Raw genomic sequence first — 23705 nt, 5'->3', positions numbered from 1 at the left:
AGGGATGTGTGGAACGGAATTCGGAACTTCAAAAAATTTAATATTTCAACCGGAATGTTCCCGAATTCTTTTCTCAGTTAAAAAATTTCCTATTGCGATCACTTCGAAGTTCATTGAAATCGAAAATTTCTTGTTATCTGAATTTTTAGATTCTGGTTGAATAAATATTTTTGAAATGAACCCTAAGAAGTCATTGGCTGAAAATTCTTTTGTTTAAATTTGTACTGCTCAGAAATACACCAATTGACTTTCTTTATTGACATTGTGACAATTTTGATGAATAAATGAATGTATAAAGAATGAACTACAACTGAAATGACTTCTAGTACCAGGTTGTATTATATTTCGTACCCATGTCATGGAAATTTGAAGATCCTGAGAATATCAGGTATTGCTAATCCCTAATATTTGATGTCTGGAAAAGTTCATCGTTTTGTCTTTCTTTCCTGTTATTATTTTTGTGTTCCTCTTTCCTCTCTTTCTTTTTTTCCGCCCTTCAAAAAAAACAGCTTTCCAGAAAAGGCATCTTCTTCTTCTAAATTCGAGCTCTGATGTCTTAGAGATGATCGAATTTCGCAGAAAAAAAAGAGAGAAGGACGAGCACACCATTTGGCGTGAAAAACAAGATGATTCTTCTCTCTCCTCTATCCCACAGACCTACTTGTGTTGGGCCCTCTCTAGACACACACACCACGTGACGGACGGATTTGTGTTGACCTCGGTTTTGGGTGACCCCTGGTCGGTCTTTGAGGCACTATACATCATTTCTCCACCGTTCGCTTTTGTGTTATTCGGTTCTTTAGATGCGTCTGGCGTCTCGTGTCCTTTTGCTCTTTCTTTCGTTTTTCATTAGTATGCATTTGATGGATTATCCATTTCCCATCACGCGCACACTGGCTAGCAGACTTCCTGGAATACAAATACAATTTCCTTTTGGCATTACCGGAAATTTAAATCTTTTGAATTCTCAATGTAAATTTATGAATGCAGGAATTAGTGTTACAAGAAACGTATTGATAAATCAGACTATGTAGCTTATTTACATTTAGTTAATACTTCAGAACGATGTGATGGTTAGGTTATAATATTTAGAAGTTTTGAGAAAACGGGTAGACGCATAGCCTGAGTTCTAAGCAAAAACTCTCTAGGGAAATCATTAACTGTGGAAAGAAAACCCTCAAACACTGGAAGCTTCTTCTTTTGTGAACCTCACTGAAACAACTTTGGACTTTTGAACCTCAGATGCTAAACAATCATGCTGATTCATTGTTTCAACTTTCTATGAAATTCAAGTTTGCAAGAAGGTCAGATTTTCAAGTACCTTCCTGTCGTTGTAAACAATTTTTTGGCATCTTCGCTACCCGATTTTTCGTCTCTCTCTCCTCACTCGATCATGGCAAATTTCGACCTTTGTCATCTACCTCCCATCGGTTTCTTGCTGCATATTCTGCTATCCATTTTTTGACGTTGGTAGATTTCGCACAACTCATTTTTTTACATAAAGATGTTTCTAAAAATCCAAGTGTCTTCTTGAGGCCTCATGTTACCCGTTCTGTTTGCAGTACACAATCCCAAACGATTGTCTAGTATGTGTGAAGCTTCATTTCTGCTGCTGCTTCTGCTGGTAGCAAATTTCAAATACAAACATGAACCATTTGTTGAGTTGTTTGCGCGACATCTCTCGCTCTTTCTCATGACAAATATAAATATACAAGATGTGACATAATTGTGATTTTTAAGGATTCAGAAATGAGCCTTTAAGTCACAGATCATTTCCGAAAAAATCGTTTTGTGGATTGTTCAAGAAACGAAACGCCCACTTATTTTTATTTCTAGGATTTTGGATATAAAACCAGCAGTCTTTGGCAAAGTTTCTTCCAGTAGTCATGTTTTAGTTGTTCTTACAATTACGAAATTCTTAAAACTTTTCAATTTGCTGAATCATAGGATTCAAAACTTTGCGAAAAACTTTCAGAACATTTCGTTTGAGAAAAGTGAGTCAGTATTGTGAAAGGAGAAGAAGCGTCCTTATTCTTCATGCATCTGTTCTGTATATATATATATATATTTTTTTTTTCGCCTTTGCCCATCTGGCTGGCCCTCCACCAGAATAATATATACCCAATCCACTCACTCTCATAAATCCTTCAGTTCGACACCGAATAATGCATTCGGTTCTAATCTCATTCGTTCGCCCTCATTATATTGTTATTCTCAACCACACCCCAAACGAGTTTTCAAAAGAAGTATTCCAGAACAGCTCATCTCGACAACTATGGCTCTCACTTGCACCGACATTCCAAAGTTTCTCTGCGCTCTGCTCCTTCCGGTAGGTTGAATTAAAACATAGTGGTTGATTCTAAAGTTATGGTATTCTAGCCAATCGGAGTCTGGATGGAGAAGGGATGCACCTACCACTTGGCCATCAACATCCTGCTCACCATTCTCGGATACATCCCAGGAATCATCCACGCTTGCTACGTCATCCTCGCCTACTAAATCTGCTTTGGAACTCACAAATTCTTGTTTTTTGACGCCATAACCACAAACATCTTTTAAAAATTACTTTTCCAACAAAAATCATCTCCCCTCTCCAATTATTCAAAGTATTGGCATCTTTCAATCTTCTCGATGTGATTCTGTCACTTTTATGTTGATGTGAACAGTTTTGTATGAATAAAGGAGCAAAAAGAAACCACAATATGACTCAGAAAAGAAGATGAGGTGTCAGGAAATGAACCGTAAGAATGAAATGGTTTCTGAAGATGAATGGGGTGGAATGAAAAAGAGTTTGCTGCTGACTGTTTAGTTTGGACGTCAATTTTCGAGGATTGAGAAATAGTAGAATTCTCGAACACCCCCAATTTGCCTGTTTCAATGAACTAAATGAATTAGCTCTGAAAAAATATAATTTCTAGAAGAAGTTTGCTTGATGTTTGAAGAGTATTGAAAAAAGAAAAATAATGCTGTTATCAAATTTAGAATTTCAGTTCGATCTTTCCCCAAATGAACAAAGTTCGAAGTTTTGTTTACTTCTGAAAATAGGGAACTGTTCGTCTGCGGGACTGGTCAGATTAGTAACGTACAAGGTACTACATTGACAATTATTTTATAATCCTTGATCACAAAATTGCTTGTATGGCTGCCAAAACCCTTTTCCCGGTTTTACGGTTTCAATCTACTCAAGTATGGCTCACAAATTGCTAAAAATGAATGGGGACCAGGACCACTCAACAAAATACGTTTTTCCACTGTTTGTTTTTCCCTAAAAAACAAGACATTTCTGTTTCAGACACCAGTATGCTTTCTTGTTGGTTCGATTTGTTCCCAGCGAAATGAAATTATTGATGGTTACTCCGTTTGTGTGATACTTCTATGTACCAATGACAACTCATGCATCAAAGATTACTCCATGGGACCCTGAGGACAGAAAGTCCGCCCCTTTTCCCACAACCAGTCACTTGACCGATGGTCTTTTATTTATTGTTGTCTTCTTCTCTGCCCATTCTTCGTTTTTCTTCCTTCCAACTCCAAAAATTTTCATTTTTAGGACCGGGTCGACATCCATCTTAACTGCGTTGTCCAGTTACTCAGTAATTGTTTTCCGTTTCCCATCAGCCTTGCCATGTCTTTTGCGTTCTTAACAAAAATTTCAGAACCAGTAAACCAGGCGTGAGTCAGTCAGAAGAGACTACACATATTGTGAAATTACGGCTACTTTCAAGGTATTACTCAGTGTTAGAGAAACAGTAGTGTTTGCTGAGCGCACATATGAGAAAAGAAATGGTGCCTTCTGACTCTCTGTTTTCTTTTCTCTTGTTTTCATCCCTATGCCAGCGATTTTTCTCCTGTCACAAACATATAAATAGGATTGGATGGGAAATTTCAAGGAAAGTTTTCATACTTCGGTCTTCAACAACCTACAGAAAAATTATTTCTTCCTCGTTTTCCATTTCCAAAATTTGACTTTTCGATCTTCTGCTTTTTTGTGGTTGTTGTGAATAATTCAACGGCTGTTAGCGTGGTAGAATGTATTCTTAGAAAATTAACTCCGAGGAGCTTTTGTTTTTTTTGGACAACAAAGCAAATAGGAAATTTGAAAAACGGCTCTGGTAGAATAGACAATAAGGAACTTGATTCTGAGAAGAAAATACGAAAAACCATGAACACAAAATGCGAAAAAAGTCTGCATGATGTCTAGAACAGTTTCTCGAAAAATTTAAACTTCGGGATTTCTCATATAATGAAGAACTGATGCAAATTAATTTCAATAATTTACTTTTTGCAACTTCTAATGTAAGGTTTTTTCTGATCGTTTCATTTACAAAATTACCGTATTTCCTCTAGTATAAGCCTGTTAAAAGCGTCTACTTTGAGCTAACTTCTTTCGACTCCTGTAAATGATATCAAAACTTTGTTTATTGATAAAACAGTTTTGTAAAATTACCAACATTTTATCAACTGGCAACCTTTTTATAGCTTCCACAAAAATCGGGATAACTGAGCTCAAAGTTGATAGTTTCAGGGGCTGCAATCAGTGGAAATACGGTAATTGTGTAAGCGAAAGTATCACAACAAATGCGGCAATTTGTATTTGAGTCTGAAACACTACAGATTTGAAATTCGAATATTTTCAACAGTAATCTTGATCTGTGCAACTTCTCAATACATGAACAGTTTCATGCATGACCTGTGATCTATGACTCCAGTCTCTCTCTTTTTAAGAGGAACACAATGTTTCTAAAATACGCACATGTCTTCTGAAATCAAACCCCCCTATAAACGAAATACCTCAATTTCTCCTATACGCAAAAGTACAAAATACTATTTCCCTTTTAACGGTAGCCGCTGCCAACCGTCATGCATTTCTATGGAAACATTGTGTCCTCTTCACTATTCCCTCTTATCGTTTCCTCACTTTCAATGTTTTCCCGCAAACATTGCCGTCCTCTTTCGGCATACTCCACCCATTTTCGAACCAGTCAGTCACCACTCGACCCGCCGGTGGTTTTCGTTCCTCTTTCATAGATTTCCTCTCTTCTCACTGATCCAAACGCATTTTCCTTTTCAATACCTATTTGAAAAATGAGTATTATTGACTCATATTTCAATGACACTCGGGTTTCGAACATATCTCTTTTTCAAATTCCAACTTTCAAAGTCATAGAAAAATCGTAAAATAAAAAGTCGTTGAAGTTCATGCGACAAATTTCCAAACTCTGTGGATCTAGCCACATGTCACAAAAATTGGCCACATGTCACAAAATTCGCATGACCTTTTTTCCGCTTGATGCACAGTAACCCATAGTGATTTTGTTTTCGGGACATTCCCATGGATACATCTTCTCCGCCTCGCTTAGTCCTCCACTTTCATTTCTTCCATTTCCCTTCACCTTTGCATCTTTTTCTCTGAAAAATAGCTTGTTTCTCTTTGTAATTTTTTCAAATTTGAGTTTTTCAGTTTCTTAAAACTTCTGAAAACTACTGTTCGCCATGGCTCTTACCTGCACCGACATTCCAAAGTTCATCTGCGCTGTTCTTCTTCCAGTAAGTTTTAGTTTTATTTATTTATAGTCACCGTGAAAACTATAACAAGTACATATTTTGAATTTTCAGCCAGTTGGAGTCTTCTTAGAGAAGGGATGCGACTACCATCTTGCCATCTGCATCCTTCTCACCATTCTCGGATACATTCCAGGAATCATCTACGCTTGCTACGTCATCCTCGCCTATTAAACGATGAAAAATGCTTTTCTGTCATAATTGACGTCCTAACACTGCTTTCCATGTTTCCATGTATAATATAATTTTAAATCAATAAAATTTGGGATGATTGAACGCATATATTTTTTTCTCAATTTCACGGAATCGGAAATATAAAAAATCGGATTTAGAAAAAGTTATTTTGAAAAGTGTACCTAGTTAATGATCTAAGCCACTGAAGGAAGCGCCGTTAATGATCTAAGCCACTGAAGGAAACTGACAAAATATGCTTGACATTGCTATAAAAGTTTGTTCAGTAGACCACTTTTTAATCTTTTTCCGGTAATGAGATATGCGAGCTAAAAATTAACAGGTCGTTCTATAAGAGTGTTCACGCTATACATTTATTGAGAAAAAAATAATAAAAAGACTGTCGTCCGAAAAACAAAAAAAAATGTTTTCCCCACAATTTCAAGAGATAAATTTATCAAAACAGATCAGAAATTTTTTGAAAAGTTTACTAAAGATTTTTTTACAGGTGATCTTTGTTTGAGCGTTTTTCCTGAAATTTTGAACATTCAAGTGTCAAAAAAAAACATTTTTCGCTCAATTTGATTCATTCTTAAATCAGTAAAAAAATTTTAATCTTTTATCGAAGCGTAAAGCGACTCTCTGTGCAAACTCATCAGACATTATTACCCAATAACTCATCTTGAAAACATGTCCACTCTCACCTGACAACTGTTCTGACGGGTTCTCGATCTTTTCGACCATCCACAATTTTTTCATCCTCGATCACTGGTCACAACAATTTCAGTTGGCTTCTAAGCATGCGGATTCTAGAATCAGGCGGCATTTCTATTGATTTTTTGCATTTTTCGAGTTTTTTGGAACATTTCCTAACCCTACTTCATATAAATCGCATAGTACCTTCAATGTTAATTTTTTGTAGAAATTTATAACAAAAAGATCTACTAGCTTCATTTCAATTGGTTACGGTTGTTTTTTTATTGATAGACTCTGGCTAAATGTTTTTTGCACCTTTTTTTAGTTTATTTTCAGAGCAATTTAGCTCAAAGTACTTAGTTCACCTTGTTCGGCGTTCTTCATAAAACTGTGACACTTTTTTCCTGTTACTGACAGTGCACTGAGCCAGTACAGCTTGAACCCTGGATCAATTAATTCCACACAGCGAACGACTCTAGCGCAAAAAATAGAAGTTCAAATTCAATTATTCACATGTTAGCTGGAATAATTTTCGAATTCTCGCTCTTCGAAGCAAAACCCTCCCAAAAGTTTAATTACACTGGTAATCTTTCTCGTCGAATTTTTTGTGGTTTTTAGACAAAACCTAATAGAATTGCCATCGGGTGGTCGGAAAACCGATCTATCCTATTTCCGCTTTTCTGTGGTGTCACTATACCCCAGTTGTAGACGCAGAATTCACATTTATCAAAAAACCGCCCGAAACTGCAACAGTCCATTTTTTTCATTTCTCTCTTCGAACCCCCTATCCGCTCGTCATAAAAAAGTCACACACGAGTTGAGGCCTCATCTCGCTTTAACGAATGAGGAGAGTCTGGGTGATCCGTCCCAATGTTTAAAGAATGTTTCGGGGTGGCTGGTGCCTCGGGGTTTCTCACAGAAGCTCTGCTCTGATGAAGAAGAAAAAGAAGAAAGGACCGCCACGTACATGTCTCGTTTTTCTCCGCGTCGCACCAGTTGTCACGGCATTAGCCACGGGGCACAACACTGTGCTACTCCCGATCGACATGACACTACGATTACTGCTCGAATTACTAGTCAAACTGTAGTCGTGCTTGAACTATCCCGTCGGTTTTTTGAAAATTTCGTTTCGCTCTTTTGTTGAATGACGTCGCCTGTTTTTCTCTGCATTTCTAGAACGTCTCGGAAAAAAATACACTCGCTTTCCCCTTATATGCACATCATAACTTTTGACGACTTTTCTTCTGTGTGTATCTTTCTATTTACTTTCATCCTTCCCTTTTCTACTGTTTTCCAGTTTCTTGTTTACCAAAAAGTTACTGTTATACAAAGAACTGTGTACTGGTGTAGGAATTATTTTAAAAAACACCCATCACAGAGTTTATCAATTTGTTATCATTGTTGCGTGTGAACCTGGCGGTGGCGCGTTTTATCTCGCTTTTTTTGCAATAACGAATCTTGTTAGTTGATATTTTCAGTATTCTTCAAAAACTAAGTTCTTTTTTGGAAAATAAAATCATTAATTTTTTGGGAGTTGAAATGTTCTTTTTCCTAAGAGAGTTCATAATTGCTGAAAACATTTTTTTCGGAAATAATTTTTAATGAATCAATTTTCGAAATTTTCCCAAACGAAAAAAAAGCTCAACTTTTTATTCAATGATTTTCTCACTCAATTATTTTCAAATCTGTAAAAATATTAAAAATCCACAACCTATGAAAAATTGCTGAAATAACGGGAAACATTTTATCAATTGACAAATTTTTGAAATATTTGCTTACTTTTCAATGTTGAAAGACTCTCATAAGGAATGGCTGTTCCATACCACTTCACGAAAACTATCTCTACAGCTAATTTGCCACTTTGAAACCTGAATATCTCCTTTCTCAGTATTTCTTTTTGTTCTCTGGTATAACTAGAACGGCATTGACAGCCAAATAATAGCAGATTGCTGTTTTTCTGTTTTCTTTAAAGTCTTTTGCGGGAATACGCTAGATAGTGGTTGAAAAAAAACCGGAATCCAGACGTGAAAATGAAAAATGACAAAGTGGCACCGAAAATCGATACAACGTGAGAGGGCTAGAGGGGGAGCTCACGGCATTTCGCCTCTCATATTTGGTGTGTTCAGTTGCCAAACTGCGAAAACAAATTGGCAACATGCCAACTGACATGCACCACCCCGCAATTCCTTCATTGAAATTGGCTTTTATGTCTTCTTCTGTTTCTTCTATTCATGGAGTTGTTGGTGACACGAAATTCTTACTATTTGTGTATTCTCACGCTTCTACATTTTTCCTTAATGCACATCTTTTTTTACATTTTTTCTCCCTTATTTTTTACTCGTTTGTTGTTTTTTTCTCTTTTTCTCTTCTCTTTTCACATTCCAAATATGTTTTTTTTCTTCACGTGACGGCGTTTTTTTTGCTGAAAAAACGAAATGTTAATTTTGAAAGAGAAAAAAAATCTAAATTTGAATTAGCAGATAAATTTTCCCAGAAGTTTTTTCTGGTGAGTTCTTTGTTTTTGTCTGGTTTAGAGAGAAAATCTTGAGAGCTAGCAAAAAATGCGGGAACACATTATTTATGAGTGTTCTGAGCCTTCCGTTTTTTTACGTATTTTTTATGGAAGATTGTGAGAAAAGAATTTTTGCGGTTTTTTGAAAACTTGTTCTTATTGATTTTAACGGTTAAAGAACAGAAAAAATCATTTGTTTGTGAAACATTCTATTTTGAAAAGAAAATGAAAACAAGTTTCTTTTCAAAAATAAAATCGGAATTTCCGAAATTTCGAGGTTTTCAAATTCAGAATATTACATAACTCAGGAATCTCAAAATTCTGTAACTCGGAGTTTTCGCCATTTGGGTAAATCCCAACAAATCATTCTGAACATCTAAGCATGTCAGCTAAAATGTAATTGATGGATTTGAAAGAGGTTTAAAATTACTTCTATGTACTACTGATTTTAAATATTCGTTGATTTTTCACCTCAATTTTCATTCTTTTGCTTTTTTTGAGCGCTATTCTTTTACTCAAAAAAAAAAAACACAAGATAACATAAATCTTCCGGTGCAATAGACATCATTTGGTGTCTTTACATTCGAAAGTGTGAAACGAACAGATAGAGGTCCACACAACGTACTCACAGACTCACACACATACAACAAGACTCGAAAATCTCCCACCCCGGTGCCCCCCACTACTAGCCACATTCGATTATTCTCTTTTCTACTTCCTCCCGTGTGTCTCGGGAGGTTACTTTTCATCTTGCTTCTCCCGTCCAGGATCAACTAACTCACTTCTCCCGCCATTCTCAACATTTATCTATCGCTTCTTCAATTCCGCGTGTCCAGAAAATGAAAGAGTGAGCGCTCTCCGTCGTCATGTACTAATCTCGGACAGGCGTATATCGGGGCGGCAAAAATCGCGTCCGACGCTGGGACCACACTTTTTGCACATGTTTCTGTTTAATTTACAATTTGATGTATTATATACACGCAATAGACGTATTGGAACTTTTTTTAAATGGGGACTGGCGTGAAATCTGGATTTGATTTACCTCGAGGAATCAAGTTTCATGGTTTTTGAAAATGGAGATGCTTGATTTCTTTTTTAAGGGAGATGCTCCCTCATTTTTCTCAATTCTGCCCTCTGCAGATGTTCCCACATTGTTTTCTACCCCAAATGCGCCTGCTCATTTACTCCTCTCTCATTTTCCCTCTCAGTCTACCAGATCTCCTTCATTAGAGGTGTTACAAACTACTTCTCCTCGTTTTCATTTTCTTTCGTTTTAATACAAGTTTTTTTTCTTTCGCCATAGACTTCTTCTTCTTCATTCTCTCCTTTCTTTACTCTCATTCACTACACAATCATCTTCATCACTTTTTTCTGTTTCTTCGCTAGTTTTTATTACTGCTAGCTGTTGCAACATCCTTCCCTCTTTTCATTTCCCAATTGTTGCAGAACGCAAAGTGGCGGGACATACGATTTAATAGGTTCATGTGTTTTTGCTTCCGACGAGCCACACCGCTCCCTCCAAATCATGATGCGTGAGGAACTATCAACGTCGGCAGATGACGAGCTGGCCACTACTTCTACGAGGTAAGTGTTTTCCAGGTTAAAAATGTTTTGATTGATCTTAAAATTGTGAACAAAACAACACATTTCAGTCAAATGAACGGGGATCCACCACCAAAGAAAGGTATCTTGAAGCGACCGTCAGTGGTGGGCGATGAAAAAAGAGACAAACTCTTTCCACTACCAGGATTTCGATCATCACCTGATAGGTTTCCTGAAAAAGGGACGACACGAATACCAAAACTACAAGTTACATGGTGGGAAAAGAATGCAGGTTAGTATAGATTTCAAACATTGTTCGAAAGATACCAGCCTGTTTGGTGCTTAAAAAGCCTGACTAGAAATTGGAACCTCTTTTTGACGTTTTTCAAAAAACACCATCATGATCCGAAGCTTCAAACGTACGTTTCTTTTTTTTTATTCTAAGAATGATGATGAATACTCAATGCTTTAAATTATTATGAACAATAAATAAATTGAATTTTTTGAAATTTTGTGTTTTTAATCTAAAGAACCCGATGTTCATTTTTCAGTCGCATTTATCGGTGAAACAAGCGACGAGAACAACACAGATTCTGAACATCTGATGCGAGACCTTGGAAATGGCCGACGAGAAGAAGAGAGAAATCCAAGAGCTTTACAAATACGGTTTGCACTTAATTTTCCGTTTCACTGAACAATTTCCCAATTTCAGACAAACTGCGATTCTAGATTCTGAAGATTCAGATTTCAACGAGTCAGATATGATCGCCCAATTCCAGACGCCTGACATAGACGACGTAATGAGCGTGACTAGTTCCACATGTAGTTCAGCATCGGCTATCGTCGGACGTTGGTGGAATGGAAAAGATACTCGATACGTACCTCATTGTCAGAAGAAGGGATGCAATCATAAGCATCATGATCTGCAGGGAGAATACATCACACCGACTCAAAGGAGAAATAAGGAGTTGGCAGAGTTGAAAAAGGTGAGTGACGGGGGAGATATCATATCTTGATGTGCAACCAGTTTTTGAAATTTTCAGGAGCTCCGGCAAGCGTTGTCAGAAAGAGATGAGAAGGACAAACATCTTTCAGATTTGCGAGATAAAGTGAAGGAAGTCAGTTTATTTTTGAAAATAAAAATTTTGTCTAGCTGAAAAAATTCCAAAACTAAATTTCCAGATAGAAATATTTAACGAAACTCAACACACACTAGCTGAAGGTCAAAAAATGATGAGGAAGGAGCAGTTGGAAAAAGAGGCGATCGAAAGAGAAAAGAAGTTACTGGAAAAGAAGCATGCAGTGAGAGTGAATCAGCTGATTCAAGAAACTATGACTGCAAGGTAATTCTTTTTAGATTGGAATCTATTTTATATAGGAACGTTTTTAGAGAAGAAGCTGTGAAGTTGACATCACGCGTTGCTTACCTAGAAGAACAACTGAATCCACCAAGGTCCGATGGTGAAACACAAACAGACGAAGTGGAACGAGAATTCTATCTGCGACAAAACCCGCCAGACCCAACTGATGCTAATCAGAATGGAACTTTAGGTTAATCTCACATTTTTCCACCTTATAAAAAATTTGTATTCAGTTTCCCAAACAATTCAAGCCGACCCTTCGACCCCATTATCCATCATTGCCACCCAACCAGACCTTCACAGTCCCAGCCCAATGATGATTCCCTTAGTGACAAGAGATAACAAGAATCAAACGATTTATTGTAGTCAAGAAGCATTGAACCACATTCAGGTAATTTATCGACACCTTTTAGAAGTACGAGACAAGATACTTTAGGCTTGCCAAAACGAAGCCTTCATTTGGAGAAACAAAGCTGCACAACTGGAAATTGTTGCTAAAGATCAGCTAATGAAAATCCAACAGCTCGAAGAAGTGCTCCAAAAAGCCATGGAACCACCGCCAGAGGTATTTTCGCTCCTTGAAAAGATATTGTATTCCAAAATAACTAAATTTACAGAGCCATATCACAATGACACCATCCGCGTTCATTGTGGAAGACGTTTCAAACACTAACAAAGAAGAAGACCCTCACAATGTAAATTTTTCAAATTTCATTTCGATTTGCTACATCGTATTTTTTTTATTCCAGGACCCCATTATCATCACTGATTGTAATTTCGCAGCCTGTCTGGAGACTAAAAATTTGATGAAAAATGAAATTGAGAATCTTCGACAAGTTTTCTCGGAAGCCAAATTTAGAATAGAGGAGATGGAAGAAGATGCAAGCATTTTCCGGCGAGATCTTGAAAAAGCAGATGACGATAGACTGAAATTGGAAGCCGCTTTGAAAGAATCAAATGAGGACATTGACTCGAAAGCAGCTGAAATTGTTGCCTCCCTGAATACAGCCAATCGACTACAGGTAACAATTAATTTCCATTTTTCATGAAACTCTCCTCTAATAGTTGTTTACTGCTTTGGTCTAGGTTCTCAACACTTCCCCCCTCTCTCCGTTCTTCTCTTTCTTTCTCTCTCTGTCCCTCTTTTTTCCCGGCAGTCATAAAACATACACACGGACTCCTCGCCCTTCGTGCAACGATGTCCGAGTGGTTAAGGAGATGGACTTGAAATCCATTGGGCTTTGCCCGCGTAGGTTCGATTCCTGCTCGTTGCGTCAAGTTTTTTGATTTTATTTCAAGCTTTTTTTAGCTTCTTTCACTGATTTTGAAAAGTTTTCAGCACGAAAAAGACCAAATGCAACATGCTATTTCCTATATGGAGGAGAGAATGCAAGTCTATCGAAACACAATTCAAGATCATCATTTGGTAGTGAGTGATGAGAAAATGGAAGATTGGAGGAAAACGATTTCTGATCCAAGGTTGGTGCAATAGATTGTAAATTAGGTATTCATTGCCAATTTTTATTTCAGGTACCAAGTCATGCATTCTAAAGTGGTTCAAACAACATTAACATCTCAACAGCTCTCCGAACACGAGTCGGACTTTTTGAGTACTCAGAAAACCTTGCACGTGAGTCATCAGGTTTAAAAAAAAATTGAAAATCAGAATATCAGGAACTCCAAAAAGAGTACAGTGCCAAAAACACAACGCTGGTCGACAAGTTTAAAGAAGTCGAGGAGATTTTATTGGCTAAAACCGAACTTGTGGATGCTCTGACCAAACAGTTGGAAGATATCAGAAAGGAGCAGACTAAAGAACTCTCATTGAAACAAACCGAACGAGATCAGTACAAAAAATCACTGGAAGAAATGACATTAATTGCTGAAAAAGTTCCGGTTCTGGAAGCGGAAATCATGCAGCTTTCAAAAGATAAAAATGAGATATCAGCTAGACTGAAACATGATCAAGAGTATTTTGAGGACGAATTAGCTAAACTTCTCAACGATTCGATGAATATCAAAAAAGAGCGAGATGACTACTTGACTGAACATATCCGCGCTAATGAAGCAATGATAGAAAGGCTCAAATTGGAAATCACTGGATTAAAGAAAGATCTAGAGGACCAGAAGATGCAAGCACATTTGCAAAAAGCAGAACTCGAGAAAAAACTGTCAAGTACCATCGATCACGTTGAGCAACTCAAGAGCAAGGTGAATTTTTAGAAAATCCTTAGCTGTATTTTGATTTTCCAGGCCGCCCCATCACAGCGTGATGTAGAATGTCAAGCTATTCCACGCCAAATCAACAAGTACGTTGGATGTAAGCCAAATGTGAAAAACAAGGAAACGATTATAGAGAAGGTGAGAAACAAGCATGAAATACCTGTAATAGAAGGGCCCCATAACTTTAAAACAAATTTTCACTGTTCCTATGAGAGATATCGAAATTTTGTCAACTGATTTTTTTATTCAATGTTATATCAATTGACAAAATTTTGATATCTCTCATACTAACCGAGATAGTTGTGCTCAAACTTGACAGTGTGGAGCATCTCTATTGCAGGTTTTACGGTGAATTTTCAACAATTATTTTTCAGGGTGCGTTATTTGATGAAAATGAGGAACGACTGAGAATCTGTAAAGCTGAATTGGACACAACACGCCGCCAGGTTACAGTACTCCAACAAAAGCTGGTTTCCATCATTCAACAGCAAGGCTCACAGAAAATCAAAAAAAGGATAGCAGTGGTGGAAGACACGAACAAGAACACTGTAACCTCTGATGATATGGACACCAAGTTGAGAGAAGTTGAATTGAAGAACACCGAGTTGCTCGAAAGAGTAAGCCACAACAAATTTGAAAAAGATAGAAACTCCGTGTTTTAGATAAATTCCTTGGAAGCTGAAAGATTTGTTGCCAGCTCAATTGAAAAGAGTCGTATTCAAAAGTTGGTCACCGAATTCGACAATCTGAAACAAAAACTCGACAATGACATGAGCAACTACAGTAAGGAGAAACAATGGCTTCAGTGGAGGATTTCAAATTTGGAGAAGGATAATTCAGAGCTTCAGAAGCAAATTCAGCCAAGTATTGAGAAGTCTCAGGAGTCTCTAAATCGAACAAACTTGCGGAAGACAATGTCAGAACCAGATTTTGGAGACAATATGAGTGTTGAAGGAGATGCAGCATCGACTAATGATAGTGCAGAGTGAGAATAAAAAAATCAAGACTAAGAATAAAAACGAAGAATTTCCAGCTTCATGACGGAGAGTGTCACAGCTCCGGTGATTAGTCTTCATTCAGAGCAACCATTTTCACAACTTGCTGATGTTTTGAATCTAGTAAGGTCTGATTTGGAGCAAGTTCTTACTGAGATTGAGGAGCCAGAGACTGTGAAAACAGATGAGCCGCAAATTTCTCTTGAAAAATCGACCGTAAGTTTTTTTTTGGGAGTTTTCTTTATATTCCTCTTAATTTTTCAATCAATAAAATTATCCGACTCCTAAAAATTCCAGACCAAATTTGAATAAAATCAAATATTTCAAAACCAAAACTTTGATAAATAAAAGTGAGTAAGGTGAAAACAATCTGAAGTTTGAAATAATATGTCATCCTAGAACCTAAAATACCACGCATGGTCTCAAATAAATTTTCTATTACTATTCCCTTTTATTTAACGACGTGCCGTGCAAGTTTCTTTTCCTCAAAAAATTTCAAAACTGCTCACAATTTGAAGTTTCATAGTTTTCTGAAAATATTGAAGACCAAATTTGAAATGTTGAATTTATATTGCAGAGTATTCTGAACGATGTGTTGAGCGAATGGGCTGAAGATGAACGAAGAACTTTGGAGCGGCAATTAAAGCGATCCCAGGAAGAGCGAACGATTCTCAAGGTACAGTAGTCTCGGAAATTTTCAATTAATGATTTTGAAATTTTCAGAACAAGAACAATAGAATGTCAAAGGATCTTCAAGTGGCGATGGCGGAGTTGAATGTGTACAGGTCTGAGAAACCACATAAAGAAGATGAGCCGAAGATTTTGGAACGAAGCTCTAGTTTCTCCTCATTCAATCATGCAAAAATAGAAAACGACACACAAAAATGGAAAGAAAAATCTGGAACACTATTCCGAGAAGTGAACAGAATTCGGCAAAACTTGGCAGAAGCGCTCGAGCAGAATAATGAACTCCGATACCAACTAGCATTAGCGAGAGGCGAACGAGAATTATCTTACTGTATTGAAAAGTAAAAATTTTGATTTTGTTAAACTCTCATTCCAATAGTTTTATTCCAGAGATACACAATATCCAATTTCCCCGTCTTTGAGTTACCATACTGCGCATGAGGGTCAACGAAAGGATGATATTATTGTTCACGAACCTCAGGAACCATTCCAATTGGGATCCTCGAAAGCTAGTTTGTCTTGTAGCATTATGATTCGAAGTAACAGCCTGGATAGGAAAAGTCAGCCAAGAGAAAGAAGTCGACAAAGAAGTCGAAGTGCAAATCGTAGACCTCCAATTTCAAAAGATGAACTTTCGAAGCGGGAGAAACGAAGAGAAATGAGAGTGAGTCATTTTCCTGCAACTGAATTCCAAGAATCCGGACGGAATGAGTCATGTAATTTCAGCTCCCGAAAGGCGTATCTCGATCTTCATCAGTCACTTCTCTTTATTTCACATCAAAGGAACAACAGTGAGTGTCTTTTATGGCAAAAAAAGAAACATAATATTTTGAAAGTGATTCCTAGAGAAGATTGGAAATATTTTTGCAGAAAGTTGCCATTAATGTCCGCTTCTTGGCATGAAAAAGCGTTGGAAAACGAATTGCTAGATGGCGACACCGATTACGACAGGAGAAATATCCGGGTGAGAAGGGGTACTTGATCATATGATTTTAAGTAGAACTTGCTGAAGAATGAAATATTGGAACTTATTTGAGAAACTAAGAAAAACGTAATTATAGGTGATATCACTTCGTGAAAAAGTTGGCAAACTATCTCGAGAAAATAAGGATCTACAAGCCAAACTGACTTATTTCACTGCTTCTCAACCAGATTCTTCCAAAATGCTGGAGCTTGAGCAAGAAACCGAGGAACTGAAATCAACTGTGAAAGAATTGCTCCAACGGGTCTCACAAGCTACTCCGAATTATGATCGCCAAATTAAACTGCTTCAAGATGAACTAGACATCCGACGTCAAGAAAGCGCGATGTATGAGAAAAAGTTAACTGAAATTGAGGAAGAACGGAAAGAAATGTACTTGGTGATGTTCAAAAAAGGACAACAAGCAGCTAATATGGAAATCACGGAAGACAAAATGATGGATGCAATGACGGAAGACAGAGTTACTCTCAAGTTTCTACATGATGCCTTTTATTATTATTTATTGAACCGTGGAGATTCCCAGGAACATTTATCGGTGTGTTTTGTCCTATGCCTATATAAAACATCAGTGATGTGGAAGAGAATGTCTTGGAAAAATATCTGCTTATTTCGGTTGTTCCGCAGTGACCGAACCCACAAGATTTTCTCTTGCACGTCTATGATTTTTACATACCGGCATAACAAAAAAACCTTTTTCAATTTTTTTATATTTTTAGGTTATGATGACTATTCTCGGTTTCACAGCTGCTCAAAAGTCCGAAATCGCCAATCAAAAACGTGGTAGATCAAATTGAATTGCTCTTCCCAATTGCCCTTCACATCGTTCTGCATGAACAAACCATTCCAAATTGTTATTGAGCTTTAACAGTAGTAATAATTGTTTAAATTTTATAATTTCTCATATTTCATGAAAACTGATGTCTTAACTTTGTTGTTTTATTTCTGTATCGGGTGCTTTGTAAAAACTGCGTTCTTAAAATTTTTTTTGTCAGCTGGGATAATTATTTTTGGCATTTTCTCGTTTTTTTTATTTCTTTGTTTCAACAACTGCACTGTTTTCTTTTTTTAAACTTAAATATTGTTTATGTATTATATAAAAAAAATAAATAATTATAAAAATAATAAAAATAAGATTACGTAATAAATATCAGGTTGGAAGAAATGAAAGAATCAGAAAATTGAGCGGAAAGATCTCGGGTATGCTAAACAAATAATTGATTTGTCAAAAAAAAAGAAGAAGAATTTTCGAAATGAGACAAAATGAGCAGGACGAGAACAAGGAAAAGAGACAAAGAAGTAGAAAAGAGCATTTAAAAGGTGACATCCCGTGAAAACAGAAATTCGAAAAATCATCAGAAGAATAGAATCAGAAAGAATCAATATTTTCAAAAATGGTTAATACTATGGAAGGATAGACATGTTAGAATCGATCTAGGGACGGAATATAAGAGAATATAGGAGAAGGGGGGGGGGGAGGAGAGTAAAGGCGGAAATTCAAATTTCGAAATGAACGAATATGAAATGTGTAGAAGAAAATTTAATGGAAATTTGAAGGAACAACTGAGAAGGATGACAATTGCTTTTCTAAAGGTAATGAATGGGGGATATTAAGCTTGAGCACGCCTGATATGTGCTGCATTTTTCTGCTGGTACGGTTTGGCAAACGTTTCTGTAGCCACTGGCTGATGGACGATAGTCTCCACTGGTTCCAAACTGGACTCCTCGGAGTTTATTGCCAAATCTCCCATCATCTCAGCAATGGCCCGATCAATGTTCCCACAGAATCCGCGTGTGGAGAATTCGGTTTCAAGACGCTGCCGCTGTAAAAGAACAACACGATAAATTTCGCCCATACATTTGGATCATTCTGATCCGAGAGTCGATAACTAAGATATTTTTCTTTTTTGAAACATCATCTCCCCCCTCTCATCCTGAGATTTTCGGTTATCTGATCCGACTCACGAACCTGTTTAGCATATCCCTCCTCTGTATCCAGTTCTGGCCAGTCGGTCTTGTTCATGTGGTGAAGCATGGCGTCGGCCAAAAGCTCGCCGCATGGCTTGGCAATCTGTAAACATGCAAGATGACTATCGTTTTGTCTGGTGGTTGAGAGGAACATTAATACACTAATGATCAATTCCACAAACCTTTGTTCCAGTAATATCCTCCAAAACTGTTTCAGCGGGACCACCACTGTCACAAACGATAACCGGCCTCCGTTGGTCAAGAGCTTCGATTGGGACGATTCCGAAATGCTCGTTTGGCGGTGTGTATAGAGCTGTATCGCACTGTTGATAGAGTTGGAATTTAACCTTATCCGTTGGCGACGGAATGAAAGTGACCATATCAGTGACATCGAGCTCCTAGATTAACACACTTTTTCGAATGAATAGCTGGAAAAAACACCATACCTTGGTTATATCCTGCAGAAGGTCATAATAAATTCTACTCTCTGGAATATGTGGCATCACTGATCCGGCCAACTGAACGTGCAGATTTGTGTATCCTCGTCTTTTGAGGATTGCTGCAGCTTCCACAATGATATCTAGCCGTTTCTCTGGCCAGAATCTGTTCATTGAGAGGAAGGTGTAGACGTTGTTCTTGGCACGTTCAGCTCTGCTCACTGGTTTTTCGGACTGCAAAACACTTGAACGTAGATACAAAGAACGAATATTAAGGGCCTTACCGCGGTGACAATAAAGTCAATATCACATGGTGGGTAGACAACTCGGACCTTGCTTTTTTCGATATTAGGCATCACTTTGCAGAATTGTGTGGCTGAAAATAAAAGTTATAGAACTGAATTTTGAATCAATCTAGTACCTGTAAAGTTGCTGTTCACGAAAATCTGATCAATTTGTCCGAAGAGCTCTTCCTCGACGATTCCGATCAACTTAGCGTACCATCTGTACAAGAAGAAACGGGACGGAGTGACCAATTGTTGTGGGAAATGGCAGTAGAAAAGGATTTTACATTGTGGGAAGCGCCATTTGATCATCGGAACGCAACTGGAACTTTTGAAAGATAAGTATTATAAAAGAGTTCAAAGATTCCTACCTGGCAGAGTGATCAATGATAGCAACATCTGGGTTCAAGTTGCTGAAGACCATATGCCAACCAAGGGCGACATTTTGAGACCACCAATCTCCTGGATGCAGTTTTAGGCCGACTTCGCGGATTTCTGAAAATAAAGAAAGGGATCTTCCAAATTCTATTTATCCAACTTACCAACTCCGTCAAATGTGTGATTTTTCCAATATTCATCTATCATGGTTGTGAGCCAAGTGACACGATGTCCTTGTGAGACAAAATGTCTGATCAGTGCCACCGTACACCGATCGGAGCCGCCGTTCCACTGCTCCGGATGAACAATGACAACGTGCATCTGAAAATTGAAGGAATTCAACAAGCTTTGGATTCTATACTAATCCCTCTGAACTAATTATAAAAATCCGGTGAATGGAGAAACCTCTATTGCTAGGGATGGCCATAAAGAAAAATCGGATGCGCATAGATAGGATCACTAGTGCAATTTCGAAAGCATCCAGAGTAGCGGGCCGACAAAAAGCCACTATAAAAGGAAAAGGAGGAAATGGGAACAATTTTGAGATGGCGAAAGGAGATGATGCAGGATGAGGAAGAGGTGAAAGTCACGGAAAGTCACGGATAGAAAATAAGGATATATTGATTGACACTCGAGGTGTGAGGTGTCAAAAACTATTGCAAAAAATAATTGAAGAAAATGAGCTTACCTTTTTGATGGCAATGTTGTTATTCAATGTGGAGCTGGACATCTGGGCACGATTCGTGGATTGAGTTAAGCTTCTTCTTGTTTTCGACTCCTCCGAGCTGAGAAAAAAAATTTCAAAATACCAAAAGAGCTCTAATCAAGATTCTTACCTGCTTCTCGCCAGCGACAGAGGTTTCGGTACAGAGCTCACGACGAACGAACCAGATGAGAAGAGAAAGTGGGACGGAGAAGAAAAGAGCGCAGGTGTAAAGAGACAAAATCGAGTAGCGCTTTAGCTCGGTGAACATGAAGGGATAGGTGACACTGTGTTCCCAAGGAAAGAGTGAGAGAGAGAGAGCGATGGAAGCAGCCGGCAGATGAATCGAAGATAAAGCACACAGTCGGACTGCGCTCTAGATGCGACAATAGACCGTCTATTCGATATCGAACACTGTATGAAATGAAGGGGACGACGGGATGAGGCGCAATTCGAGTCCTTCTTTTCTCTCGGAAAATGAAACTCCGCCCCTGAATTGTCGGACAATACCGAAAATCTTGTTTTAAACAGAGTTTCACTCCGCCCTCAACGAAAGTCCCCACTGCTTTCTCTCCGTCTGCTTCATCCCCACTGCTTTCTCTCCGTCTCCCAAGCCTTCTTCTGGTCCGTGATGGTTGGGGAGCGTAGAAGAAAAAGGAGAAAAAGCGAACCTGATGGAGAATTTGAGGAGGCTACAGATTAAAAACACGATCGAATTTTGAGATTTGGTATACATCCATGTGTGTGTGCGACATGACATTGTCTTGAAAGAAGTGCAAATCGTACGGATTCCGCACGTTTTTCGGAATAGGGCAAAAAGGGAAAACTTTTTGAAGATATGTAGGCTACGGGGCATAAGTGTAGACGGCTATGCTGATGAGCCGATAACTAAAGAGAAAGTTGTGTACTATACTAGAAGAGAAGTTATAGGTAAACTGAACAACCTGAAAGAGCATGACGCATAAACCAGGATTTGCTCATTTTGAACATTCTCAACAAAAAGGCTTTTAGATGTTCGAAGAAAACAATTGAATAGAGTAGATTGGGATTTTTGAACCATCTTTTTAAGACACTCAAATTGAAAATGCTCTTATAGACTGTGAATCTATACTTACAATATGAACTTAGTTATGTTGGTTTCCATAAGATGAACATAAGAATGTCAGTTTAAAAAATGTTTGTCATGATTTTACCAGCACTTTTGTGGTTTACAGATTTTTCACACCCCATCCGGAAATTGGTATAATTGAGATTAGTGTGCAAATATAGAATGCCGTTTTATCAAAGCAATTACGGTTATGTTGGAGAGATAAGTGTTTTTCAGTTTAATAGACACTCTCATTGTTCAATTATTGAGAAGCTGCTTGTTGAAGGTGATTACTGCAGTTTACTATACCAGTTTAAATCTTTATAAGCATTTTTGTGTCGTTTTTTTTCTAAATTTACCTCCATTGAATGTGGGATCCTTCAAATAGTTCTTTTTCTCCAGGAACCTCCCTGCTCCTCAAACATCTGGAAATTCCTAACCGGTGAATCTTTCCTGTCGTTTGATGTATTATGTGTTGTAGTCGCGCAATGGCAGAAACAGGAATGTTATATAGCTTAAAGATTGACCGTTGGATATGGATTTCTTCGGTTTTTTTTTCATCTTACGGTGAATTTTTCGAATCTGCTTGTTTTCTGCTATGTTGCAGGAATTCTGATTGAAAATGTTTTTTCTCCAGATTTTCCACGTTTCTTTCAACGTTTCAATAGAACCTCGTCTTATACGTTTATTTTAAGTTCAATTATGTCGGTTCCATCAGAAAATGTCAAAAACGTGCTATTTGATGAAATGATTTTTGTGAAAATGCTAACATTTTGTCAGTTGACAAATTTTTATATCATTTGAAGGAACTGAGATAATTCAGCTCAAAATGTACGCATATCGGGGGCTCCTATTGGAGCATTTACGGTATACATTATAGAATTCCAGATAAGTAGTTAATTGACATTGAATTCCAGATAAATAGTTAATTGACATTTCTCTTTAGTTTGCATAGTCTATCATGATGCAGAAACAAAATAAACCTTTAACTTAACATCAAGTTTTAGTTGTCTTTTTTAGCTTCATCACTGTAGAAGTAAAATTCCGAGTTTACTTATGATTTTTTGTTGTTTTCTGAAAGTATCAGAGTTTTGAAATTGCATTCGACATCTAGAAAGATCGAATGTTCATAAAGAACCGAACTAGCCGATTCGACACTTGATGGACTCGTTATTCCTCTCCCCCTCCTCTGCGGAGTTTGATTTTTCAGCATCTGCTGGCAATCTACCTCCCAGATCGTGGACAATTTTTCATCAATCTACATTCACCTACATGAATGTGTGCGGCGGTTGAGATTCCAGTTTGTGACGCTTAATTTGCCCAGGAAAAAATGAGAAGAAGGAGAAGCTCGGCAAGAGAAAGAGAAAAAGACGATCTTTGGATCTGATAAAATTGCAAGCAAGCGTTCAACAGACACACGCAAGCAAATTCCTATTATTTCGTCGGCAAAACTATAAACGATTTTTGAATTGATTCGCAGAGAGATGGCAGGATTTTAGCTGGTTCCGTTTTTTATTTGAAATGCGTCAAGAACATGTTTGGAAAATCTCTTCCTGAAGTTGACAACAAATCTTTGTGTTTTTTCGTCCGTTAGCTTGTTTTTTTGATTATCCAGTTTTCTGAAGCCACAAATATTGGATAGAGCTTATTCGCGATTATTTTGGAGTTGAAATTTCTACAAAGAGCTGCAGAACATTTGTTCAAAAATAATCTGGAAAATTCGAATGATATTATATGAAATTTTCCAAAAGAAGAACTTCTAGCATGATCATGGATTTTTTCAGATTTTTTTCTCCTATTCTTGGTCTTATGTTCTACCCATGCATTTCTTGGACATCTAACTTAACAGTACCATCTAATTCCGTTTGTCTGTCACTCACGCAGGTCTGAATTTTACTTTCATTCTCGCTTGCTTGCAAAATTCTCCGACCTTTTCTGAACTTTTGTCAGACACCGCCCGCGTACCTCCCGTATCTTTAAAATCTGATATGAATCGGTGGGGGTGAAAGGGCAGATTACATTGAAAAACGGGGCCAATTTGAAAGCAAGAGTTGACGAGAGTGAGAGGATGAAAGCGGCAGCGACAATTTCGCTCTCAGAGCCGCGATAAGCATCGATTC

The 23705-nt window shown here is 37.7% G+C and overlaps 7 protein-coding genes and 1 non-coding gene across 8 annotated transcripts in view; 5 read left to right on the top strand and 3 right to left on the bottom strand.

Moving 5' to 3' along the window:
- The window catches only part of CBG14698, a gene marked incomplete at both ends in the record, with an annotated part of 7542 nt that extends 6084 nt beyond the window's left edge, over positions 1-1458 (bottom strand). Inside the window, one exon of the mRNA XM_002644662.1 lies at positions 1422-1458. Coding sequence (XP_002644708.1) covers positions 1422-1458 — 37 coding nt within the window. The remainder of the gene's footprint in view (positions 1-1421) is intronic.
- An 817-nt stretch (positions 1459-2275) lies between these two features.
- On the top strand, positions 2276-2499 carry CBG14697 (the record flags this gene model as incomplete). The annotated part of the gene is made up of 2 exons (XM_002644661.1): positions 2276-2329; positions 2380-2499. The coding sequence occupies 2 exons, from the start codon at positions 2276-2278 to the stop codon at positions 2497-2499; spliced, it is 174 nt and encodes a 57-aa protein (XP_002644707.1).
- An 842-nt stretch (positions 2500-3341) lies between these two features.
- Positions 3342-3395, bottom strand: CBG27738 (the record flags this gene model as incomplete). The annotated part of the gene is made up of 1 exon (XM_045239737.1): positions 3342-3395. One exon carries the CDS (start codon positions 3393-3395, stop codon positions 3342-3344), a length of 54 nt encoding a protein of 17 aa, XP_045099577.1.
- A 2098-nt stretch (positions 3396-5493) lies between these two features.
- CBG14696 lies at positions 5494-5736 on the top strand (the record flags this gene model as incomplete). Its single annotated transcript, XM_002644660.1, has 2 exons — positions 5494-5547; positions 5617-5736. The coding sequence occupies 2 exons, from the start codon at positions 5494-5496 to the stop codon at positions 5734-5736; spliced, it is 174 nt and encodes a 57-aa protein (XP_002644706.1).
- A 4730-nt stretch (positions 5737-10466) lies between these two features.
- On the top strand, positions 10467-17525 carry CBG14695 (the record flags this gene model as incomplete). Its single annotated transcript, XM_045239736.1, is given in 22 exon segments — positions 10467-10525; positions 10594-10775; positions 11035-11149; positions 11196-11469; positions 11527-11601; positions 11666-11826; positions 11874-12034; positions 12078-12235; positions 12281-12409; positions 12462-12866; positions 13184-13323; positions 13375-13474; positions 13519-14055; positions 14068-14229; positions 14442-14684; positions 14730-15052; positions 15092-15278; positions 15640-15738; positions 15786-16090; positions 16140-16713; positions 16811-17275; positions 17448-17525. The coding sequence occupies 22 exon segments, from the start codon at positions 10467-10469 to the stop codon at positions 17523-17525; spliced, it is 4932 nt and encodes a 1643-aa protein (XP_045095492.1).
- Positions 13037-13118, top strand: CBG28223. Its single transcript has one exon. It is a non-coding gene (tRNA).
- Positions 17526-17981: 456 nt separating the features above from the next.
- CBG27737 lies at positions 17982-18062 on the top strand (the record flags this gene model as incomplete). The annotated part of the gene is made up of 1 exon (XM_045239735.1): positions 17982-18062. One exon carries the CDS (start codon positions 17982-17984, stop codon positions 18060-18062), a length of 81 nt encoding a protein of 26 aa, XP_045099576.1.
- Positions 18063-18338: 276 nt separating this feature from the next.
- On the bottom strand, positions 18339-20769 carry Cbr-bus-8 (the record flags this gene model as incomplete). The annotated part of the gene is made up of 12 exons (XM_045239734.1): positions 18339-18482; positions 18521-18551; positions 18581-18654; positions 18698-18799; positions 18879-19094; positions 19143-19367; positions 19418-19509; positions 19555-19739; positions 19789-19912; positions 19960-20116; positions 20484-20570; positions 20632-20769. 12 exons carry the CDS (start codon positions 20767-20769, stop codon positions 18339-18341), a joined length of 1575 nt encoding a protein of 524 aa, XP_045095491.1.
- Between the last annotated feature and the right edge of the window lie 2936 nt (positions 20770-23705).

The sequence above is a fragment of the Caenorhabditis briggsae genome, assembly GCF_000004555.2.
Source record: "Caenorhabditis briggsae complete genome, chrX, whole genome shotgun sequence".
NCBI classification, from domain to species: domain Eukaryota; kingdom Metazoa; phylum Nematoda; class Chromadorea; order Rhabditida; family Rhabditidae; genus Caenorhabditis; species Caenorhabditis briggsae.
Note: the sequence above shows the minus strand (reverse complement) of the source record. Positions and strands in the feature narration are given on the sequence as shown.